The sequence below is a fragment of the Akebia trifoliata genome, chromosome 14, assembly GCF_017979445.1.
Source record: "Akebia trifoliata isolate Shusen 1 chromosome 14, ASM1797944v1, whole genome shotgun sequence".
In the NCBI taxonomy this organism is placed as follows: domain Eukaryota; kingdom Viridiplantae; phylum Streptophyta; class Magnoliopsida; order Ranunculales; family Lardizabalaceae; genus Akebia; species Akebia trifoliata.
The window spans coordinates 34,574,913-34,585,269 of NC_141388.1; the positions used below are offsets into that span (position 1 = coordinate 34,574,913).

At 38.7% G+C, this 10,357-nt stretch overlaps 1 protein-coding gene across 1 annotated transcript; it reads left to right on the forward strand.

Moving 5' to 3' along the window:
• Positions 1–6,406: 6,406 nt before the first annotated feature.
• LOC147386934 (uncharacterized) lies at positions 6,407–9,457 on the forward strand. The gene is made up of 4 exons (XM_086424647.1): positions 6,407–7,048; positions 7,160–7,799; positions 7,902–8,357; positions 8,457–9,457. The coding sequence occupies exons 1-4, from the start codon at positions 6,407–6,409 to the stop codon at positions 9,455–9,457; spliced, it is 2,739 nt and encodes a 912-aa protein (XP_086280773.1).
• Positions 9,458–10,357: the final 900 nt, after the last annotated feature.

The following is a 10,357-nucleotide window of genomic DNA, read 5'->3' on the forward strand; positions in this document are numbered from 1 at the left end:
CTTTGACCAAGTCAAGCAGCATTCACCAAAGGAGGTCTTCTTTGGTCGAATCATTTTCCTGTCTTACCAAGAAAAAGAAAATCTTCTTTAGCCCCTTGCAGCCTCTAAAAAAATTAAATAGCCTATTTCTTTCTAAACCACACCAACCAACCTTGGGAGGGAATCTTATTATGAACTACGTTTTGACCTGATCCTAAAAGAAAAAAAAGAAATATTTGGGGTATGTAGGCAACCTGAGAAGTTACTTCAGGCCCGATCATTAAAAGAAAAATGTATTCTCTTAAGGAAAGTGTCATCCAAAAGAAAAATCTACTATTGAAATGTTCAAAAGAAAAGAATGCCAAACTAAGGGCATTAGAAAAAAGAATCAAAAGAATTGATAAAAAGAAAATAATGCCAAACTAGGGGCATTTAGAAAAAAAATCAAAATAATTGATAGAAAAGAGAGAATATCAAACTAGGGGCATTTTGGGAAGTTGAGCCTTATATCTTTTCTTTCTAAACCATATCCTAAACCCACCTATTAAGTCCTCCTGAAGGCTAATTGACTCGGTTAAGGTGCAGGGAACTGAGAAGTTGTCGAGTTGGTTATACAAGATCATCAAGAAAAAAAGAGAAGCCCGCTAAGTCGAAAACCTGAAAAGGCGGCTTAGGCAAAATTTAGGGCATAACCATAAAAAAGAAAGCCTGCTAGGTTGAAAACCTGAAAAGGCGACCTAGGAAAAAATCAAGGCATCATTAGAAAAATAAAAACAAAGCCCGCTAGATTGAAAACCTAAAGAGGCGATCTAGGCAAAAATTAGGGCATCATCAAATGGGAGGAAGGGTCCCGTCAAGAAGAAAAATTCAGAAGGAAGCTTGTGCAGAAACTGCAGAACCATTCAAGCCACGATATTTGTCTTTTAGCCAAGAGCTCACATCCGACAAAGACAATATTGAAGTCGAAAAAATCAGAAGTCATCTTGAACATTGTAGGATCTTCAAAAGTATGTTTACTTGTTCAAGTGTTCGCTAATGGAAGATGTAGAATCATCAACCACTTTGAAGAGGAAGATCTTTTATTCTAATATTTATTAAGAGTTTTTAAGTCCAGCTCAAGCATTTTTCAAAAGAAATTCGAAAGAAAATGATCAATTCTTTATTGCACATATGATAATCTTAAGAGTCTTAAATTTAAGAGAATGTCAGTTCTTCTATCTATCATACATCAGAGTCTATATTTTTCAAGCGTAATCCATTCCATCAGTCTCGTAGTCAAGTCCCAGTTAAAGCCAACCTTGAAACTAGGGGCATTTTTGAAAGTCATTTAATTCCAAAGTTTTGTTCTTAATCACATGATAAAAATGAAAATCTTATTTAAAAGTCCGATGAAGTCAATGATAATTATGAATCCAAATACATGATAAGCTAATAAAGGCCTGATCTTTCAAACTTTGAGTTCGATTTTGAATCATAGAATCAATTAATAGGATTGTTTAAGTTCCTATAAACTAAGCCCGAGAAACGTGACTTAGTAAGTTCGAGTCCGAGAAACGAGACTCCAACTTTTTGAATCATAGAATGAATAGGCTTTTTTAAGTGCCTATAAACCTAAGTTCGAGTCCGAGAAACGAGACTCCAACATTTTTAATCATAGAATGAATAGGCTTTTTGAAGTGCCTACAAACCTAAGTTCGAGTCCGAGAAACGAGACTCCATTTTGAATCATAGAATGAATAGGCTTTTTGAAGTGCTTACAAACCTAAGTTCGAGTCCGAGAAACGAGACTCCAAATTTTTGAATCATAGAATGAATAGGCTTTTTTAAGTGCCTATAAACCTAAGTTCGAGTCCGAGAAATGAGACTCCAACTTGTTGAATCATAGAATGAATAGGCTTTTTGAAGTGCCTACAAACCCAAGTTCGAGTCCAAGAAACGAGACTCAAACTTTTTGAATCATAGAATGAATAGGCTTTTTGAAGTGCCTACAAACCTAAGTTCGAGTCTGAGAAACAAGACTCCAACTTTTTGAATCATAGAATGAATAGGCTTTTTGAAGTGCCTACAAACCTAAGTTCGAGTCCGAGAAACGAGACTCCAACTTTTTGAATCATAGAATGAATAGGCTTTTTGAAGTGCCTACAAACCTAAGTTCGAGTCCAAGAAACGAGACTCCAATTTTTGAATCATAGAATGAATAGGCTTTTTGAAATGCCTACAAACCTAAGTTTGAGTCCGAGAAACGAGACTCCAACTTTTTGAATAATATATAGGCTTTTTGAAGTGCCTATAAACCTAAGTTCGAGTCCGAGAAACGAGACTCCAACGTTTTGAATCGTAGGCTTTTTGAAGTGCCTATAAACCTAAGTTCGAGTCCGAGAAACGAAACTCCAACGTTTTGAATCATAGGCTTTTTGAAGTGCCTATTAACCTTAGTTCGAGTCCGAGAAACGAGACTCCAATTTTAATAGGATTGTTTAAGTTCCTGTAAACCTTAGCCAGAGTCCGAGAAACGAGACTCCAGCTTTGTTTGAAATCATATTGAATTAATAGGATTGTTTAAGTTCCTTAGCCTGAGAAGCTTAGCTACAATAGGCTCCAGTCTGATAAATGAGACTCAAACTTTTTCGAACTCTAAAGAAGAATTTCAAATAGGATTTAACGAAGTTCTTACAATGTTATAACTCCAATTACCTTTGTTAAACCTTGCTATGATTGTTTTCGTTGTATAAGTGCATCTCAATTTTGAATCATTATTGTCAGTGAGAGAAGATCTCTAGGACCTGGCACATTTTTACTCAGTTTCACACAACATCACACCATTGCACACACGTACACTTTTGTATTAGTCAGGGAGAATTTTCTAAAATTCGAGGATCTGACATCGTCAGTGAGAGTTCAAGCTCGAGGACCTGACAACCTTTTAGTTCGAGGAGAGTTTTACCCTCAAGGATCCGAACGCCCCGACGAATTGCTAAATCAGGCTGCAAAATGAACTGTCAATAGCTTTGGCATTCGGATATCGCACTATCTACCAAAATAGATTTGCTATCTAGTTTGCTTCAACCCTCTGCCAAAGAGGGGCATCTGTAGACACCCCATTTTTGCATCCGCCTGATTAATCAACGCTCAACCCGATCGCAATGATTCCCAATGATGGATGTTATTTCTATTGCTTTATTTTGTTACCAGATGTGTTTCAGAAATCCGGATGAGGTATCTCGAATTGACAAAACCTTAGAAACCACGCTACGCTAGGAAAATACGACCCTAGAAACATAGAAATCATCATCTTGCAAACCAAAAAGAAGCTTCACGATAAAAATCACTAAAAATTGACCAAAGTACCAAAATACTCCTAACCTCAAAACAACGTTAGAGCCTACGTTACGCTTAGGAAAACCCATTCGAACATATAAAATGGTAAATCGGAACCAAATAAATCATTTCACCAATTTTAACAAAATTTGATAAAATTACGAAAATGCCCCTCATAAAGTTCACAATCATTTCACATAAAAATTTTCATAAATGACACAAACCAACATTCTCATTGAATTCCTTACGAAAATCCGATTCTAAAACATCCTAGAACATTAAAAACCGACTTGAAACGTGAAAAGTCCTCTCCGGGGGTAAAACGGTAATTTCACAATTTTCATAATTAAAAAATTCGAAATTAATAAATAAAATATTAAATAATTAAAGTGAAACATTGATGAAATTAATTAAAAAATTTGAACATAAAAAATCGATCAATCGGACTTTCAGGCAAAATTGTTGAGGGTTCGTGAGATATTTATTTAAGGACCCCTCCATTTGGGGGTCCAAAGAATTAAAGAAATAATGGAAGGGGGTTCTCCAAAAATTAAAAGTAAATCAAGCAAGACTGAAGTCAAGGTATTAAAGTCAATTAAGTGAGACTGAAGTCAAAATTAAAGTCAATTAAGCAAGATGAAGTCAAGATATTAAAGGTCAATCAATTAAGACTAAAGTCAAAACATTAAAAGTCAATCAAATAAGACCAAAAGTCATAATAGAATTCTAATTAAATAATAACTCTATCTGATAGAGTTCTAACTTAAAAACAATTCTACCTAAAACAATTCTAATTAAAACACAATTTTACCTAAAATAAGTCTAGCTAAAACATAACTCTAATTAAAAGATCTCTAATTAAACACTAACTCTATCCAAATCAACCCCTAAAAACATCGATAAATAGAGGTGCTCACACCCTATTTTCGTATCAAATCATAAACCCTAAGAGAAGTAGGTCTAGAAGCCCCCTAGCCTCCCATAAACCCTAGTTTTGGAGCCCCAACTCCTTACCTAACATCCCCCCTTCAATTTTAGTCTAGAAAATCCCTAAAATCCCTCCAAAAACACCTCTAAATCCGCAACAAACTTGAAGAGTTCAAATTCAGAAATAAAGAGATACCTTGATCTAGGAGATCCGAAGTCAAATCCGGAGACAGAATGAAGCAAGGGAGTACAGTACAAGGAATTTTTTTTGTCAGATCTGAGGGAGCAAAATCCTTGCTATCGGAAAGGTATGTATTTTTTTATATTTATTTTTATCTAGGTTTTAGCAATGTAATTTACTTGGGAAGTTAGTAGAGACCGGCTTTGGCCGGGCGGGGTTGGTGCCTAACACCTTCCAACCCCGTAACTTGATCCCCGAATTCAGATTTTTTATGGTAGATTAGTTCTTTTTATCCAGGTTAGAGTCAGTTTGGTTCCTAGACCACAATAACTAGGTGGCGACTCCCAAACCTCAAGGGTCAAAAGCGGATCCGCGCACCCCGCGGATCGAGGGCGCTTTCAGTATGCTACGCAGATTCCATCTCCTCAGATCACCAAAGTTTTACCTAAACCATCAAAACTCATATCCGTACATTTTGATGTTGAAAAGGCCCATCTCACGCTGGGGGCAAGGCCACATCAAAGAAAAATCATCACCTTTCCCACTTCACTTCGACAAGGACAACAATTTCATTCGACTTCAAAATCAAAGTCAGGCATCTCAGAGTCTGCTTCAGTTGATGATGAAGGGTGGACAGTTGTTACTCGTCGAAAAAGGCGCCTTACATATGTGCCAACTCCTTCCATTTCGAAGCCAAAGAAAAAGAGAAGAAAGTCAAAACCAAGTACAGGGTGAAAGAAAAGAAAAAGAGCAACAAAGAAGAAGGCTCCAAGTTTCGCCCATAGACCCTGAAGACATCTTTCAACAACATCCCCGTGTGCCGGTTACTCTTTTAGAATTCTTACCAAGGAAGCTCTTAAAGGAAGTCTACACGGTTTCATGTCATCAAGTGAAAGCAGAAATGCTAGAAGATGATGTCAGTGATAGGTCCGAAAAACATCCTACTACTTCCAGTAATGAAGATCAACGACTTGAGAAAGACAATAGCACCTCGAAAATAGAAGATTCGCAAGTCAACTTGGATTTATCCAGTGAATTCCAAAAGGTTCAGCTTACTTCAAAGCAAAGCTCAACTGATTCAAAACAGGAAGTTCAACCTAACCTAGATCCACGATAAGATAGTATGTGTATGGCCACAATTACCTTCATTGATAAGGATCTCCAATTGGGATCTCGACCTCACAATAGGCTGCTTTACATCACAGGTTATGTGAGGGAGAATAAAGTTCAAATAATTCTCCTAGATTGTGGTTTTGCGGTGAATATCATGCCAATTCGTACCATGAAACAAGTTGGGATCTCATTGGATCAACTTGCTCGCAGTAAGTTGATGATCCAAGGCTTCAACCTGGGTGGTCAAAGAGCTATTGGCATGATAAAAGTCAAGCTTTCAATTGTAGATTTGGAGTAAACATCGCTCTTCCATGTGATTGATTGTAAAACTTCATATCACTTGCTTCTCGGCCGACCGTGACTGCATGAAACTGGGATAGTACCATCCACGTTACATCAATGTTTCAAGTATTACCAAGATGGTGTGCAGAAACGTGTAATAGCCGAAGATCAACCGTTTGACAAGGCAGAAATGTATTTTGTAGATGCAAAATTTTATTTTGGAGGGGACGTTATTCAAGAAGCACTTCCAGTTTCGGTTCCTCATTCTAGTAAGCAAAAACCCGACAAAGGAAAGCATACTACGAATGATGCCGATGAGATTTCTCTTGATCTTCCACTTAAAAAAAACGAAATAAGAAGCAAGAATCAGAAACTCGACAGATCAAGGTGGGTCAATCAATGATGGACGTGTCATCCACAGTTGTATTGCCAACCCCAATGCTTCGTTACGTGCCACAATCACTGTGAAAGCCGGGACAATCACCTTTCGAAGAGATTTCTTCAAAGACCAAGCCTTCTGTCTCTAAAATTGAATTGGATATGTTGAAAGAAGAATTAACCTTTTCGGTTACACCTCTCCAAAAATCTTACATAGTAAGGACACCCATGGAAAACATTATCCCAACTATGTCAATCGCGAAGAACTATGAAGACAACCTCGCAAAAGTAGAGTCTAAAAGTTGGTTCGGTCCTAAACCTTTCAAGTTATTCAAGATTGTTGGTTATGGAAAAGGTGAACCTATGCGATTGGGTGAACTACCCCAGACTGATCAAATTCATGGTTTAACTGCAACACAAGTCAAACTCGTTCGAGCTGGAGAAAGTGTTTCATTCACACGAGTAGGGCTAGGTTATACGCCAGAGGACCCAATCAAAATTTCTAAGATGAAGACGGCTTCTTTACAACATACTACAGTAGAGGTCATCGATGAGTCTGTAGAAGAAACACTAGTTCCACGAACATCGGTCTTTGATCGAATTGGTGGTCACATCTCAACCACGTCGGTATTTTATCGATTGGGTGCTTTAGATGATCATCATGATGTACAAATTCATAAATCTCGGGCGTCTGCTATATCTAGACTTGGTCAGAATGTTGGGGTAAAAATACGAAAAGAATCGCGACGTCGACCTAAGCCAATGAATAAACATGTGGAGCATAAAGATAGTAGTGGCTTGCATAACGCTATTCCATCTCGCATGAAACGACAAGCAGCTTTAGAAGTCTCGATATCAGATGCATTGATTGTGAAGCGACGCACCATCATCCTCACAAACTAAACGAGCAACAATAGAGCTTCAACTGTTGAAACAGACAATTCTGAAGATGTCGTTTCGGTAAATCATATTACCATTGAGGAATTTCATGAAAAAGATTCTACCTCGTCAGATGAAGAACTCGAAAATGCTCCATCGATCTTTGAAGAATGCGGACAAGCCATTGTAGACGACTTGAAAGAAATAAATCTTGGGACAATTGAAGAGCCGCGACCCACGTTCATCAGCACTCTTCTAAATCAGTATGAAGAATCCGAGTACCTCAAGTTACTTCAAGAATACAAAGACGTATTTGCTTGGACTTACAAAAAAATACCACGACTTGACCCGAAGATCGTTGTTCATCAGCTCGCAGTTAAACACGGAGTTCGCCCAATAAAACGGACACAACGTCGTTTTCGACCCGAGTTGATACCACAGATTGAGACAGAGGTCAACAAATTGATAAAAGCTAGCTTCATCCGAGAAGTAAAGTATCCAATCTGGATTTCCAACATAGTTCCGGTAAGAAAGAAGAATGGGCATATTCGAGTATGTGTCGATTTTCGTGACCTGAATAATGCATGTCCAAAAGACGATTTTCCGCTCCCAATCATAGAACTTATGGTGGATGCGACCACAGGAAATGTAGCTTTGTCTTTCATGGATGGATCTTCTGGTTACAATCAAATTCCAATGTCGCCAAAAGACGAGGAGCTTACAGTCTTTCTTACCCCAAAAGGTATATATTGTTACAAAGTTATGCCTTTTGGACTTAAAAATGCTGGTGCCACTTACCAGCGAGCTATGCAAAAGATCTTTGATGACATGCTACATGACAAAGTCGAATGTTACGTTGACGACCTAATAGTAAAGTCAAAGAAAAGGGAAGATCACTTACAACATCTACGTGATACCTTCGACAGATTGCGACGGTATCAGCTCAAGATGAATCCATTAAAATGTGCTTCTGGAGTTATCTCGGGCAAATTTTTGGGATTCGTGGTTCGGCATCGCGGTATTGAAATCGACCGAAACAAGATTGAAGCCATTCAAAAAATGCCGGCACCAAAGAACATTCATGAACTCAAAAGTTTACAAGGTCGACTCGCCTACATTCGTAGATTCATCTCAAACTTAGCTGGGCGTTGTCATCCCTTCAGTCGATTGATAAAGAAAGATACGTCATTTGAATGGGATGAAGCTTGTGAAAATGCTCTGAAAAATATCAAGGAATATCTTCTCAAGCCTCCTGTTCTTTCTGCACCAATTCCCGAGAAGCCACTGATTCTCTATATTAGTGCGCAAGAAATGTCACTAGGAGCATTGTTGGCTCAAGAAAATGCCGAAGGAAAAGAAGGTGCACTTTACTACTTGAGTCGAATTCTTGTTGGAGTAGAAGTAAACTATTCACCCATCGAAAAGACGTGTTTAGCACTCATCTTTGCCACAAAGAAACTCCGACATTACATGTTATCACACATAATTCAACTCACTGCACGAGCTGATCCACTCAAGTACATTATGACAAGGCCAGTCTTGTCGGGAAGACTAGCTAAATGGGCCCTTCTCTTATCAAAATTTGAGATTATTTACATCCCTCAAAAGGCTGTAAAAGGGCAGGCGTTAGTCGACTTTCTTGCTGATCATCCTATTCTAGCTGAATGGGAATTGTCTTACGACTTGCCTGATGAAGAAATATTCTCTATTGATGTGCTTTCATCTTGGAGAATATTCTTTGATGGTGCAGCTAGAAGAGATGGAGCGGGGGCAGGTGTAATTTTTATCACCCCACAAAATGAGGTATTGTCATTTTCATTTGCCTTGGCGAAATTATGCTCTAACAATGTTGCAGAATACCAATCTCTGATCATTGGTTTAGAACTCGGGCTAGAAATGAAGTTACACCAACTCTATGTGTATGGGGACTCACAGCTTGTCATCAATCAACTCTTAACGGAGTATGACGTTCGAAAACATGAGTTGGTACCTTATCACCAGTATGCTACACAACTTCTAAGTCAGTTTGAAGATGTCATGATCAAACACATACCAAGAGTTGAAAACAAGCAGGCTGATGTTTTAGCTAGTCTTGCTGCAAGTTTAGCTATGCTAGAAGAAGAGACAATGAGTATCCTTATCTGCCATAGGTGGGTACTACCTCCTTTGATAGAGGAGAATTGCGAATCGTATGAAACAAACACTGTCGAAATAACTGAAGTCAAAGACTGGAGACAGCCACTTATCGACTATCTACAGCATGGGAAGCTGCCAGACGACCTAAAGCACAAAATCGAAATACGTCGTAGGGCACCTCGATTTTTATATTTCAACGATAAGTTATATCGTCGCTCTTTCGACGATATCTTAATGAGATGTCTCGGAGATGATGAAATCTGAGACACTTTAGAAGAAGCACACTCTGGAGTGTGCGGTTCACATCAGTCAGGACCGAAACTCCATCACAGTCTGAAGAGGATGGGATTTTACTGGTCTACTATGGTGAAAGATTCTCTAAACCATGCAAAGAGGTGTAAAGCTTGTCAATTTCATGGAGATTACATTCGTCAAGCACCGGAGCCATTGCATCCTACAATCGCATCTTGGCCCCCTTGACGGGTGGGGACTTGATGTCGTTGGACTACTCCCAAAATCCTCAAAACAACATCTTTATATCCTTGTCGCAACTGATTACTTTTCTAAGTGGGCCGAAGCAGTTCCCCTTCGAGAGGTCAAGAAAGAAACGGTAGTCGACTTCATCAAAAGTAATATCGTCTTCCGTTACGGCATTCCACGATATATCATGACAGATAATGGGAAATCTTTTAGCCATACGCGGATGGATCAATTCTGCATGAAGTTTAACATTAATCAGAGATGTTCTACAATGTACAACACTGCAGCAAATGGACTTGCCGAAGCTTTCAACAAAACTCTCTGCAAACTTCTTGAGAAAGTTGTCTCAAAATCGAAAATGATTGGCATGAATGAATTAGAGAAGCATTATGGGCATACAGAACCTCATACTGCACCTCCACACAAGCCACACCTTACTCATTGGTTTATGGAGTTGAAGCTGTTCTCCTATTGGAACGACAGATACCTTCCCTAAGGATTGTGATTCAAGAAGGTTTGACCTGCGATGAGAATGCTAAGTTACGTCTGGCTGAACTTGAAGCATTGGACGAAACAAGATTGGAAGCACAACAACGGCTAGAATGTTACCAAGCCCGTCTGTCACGTGCATTCAATAAGAAAGTTCGACCACGTTCTTTTCAAGTTGACAATTTAGTTCTCGCT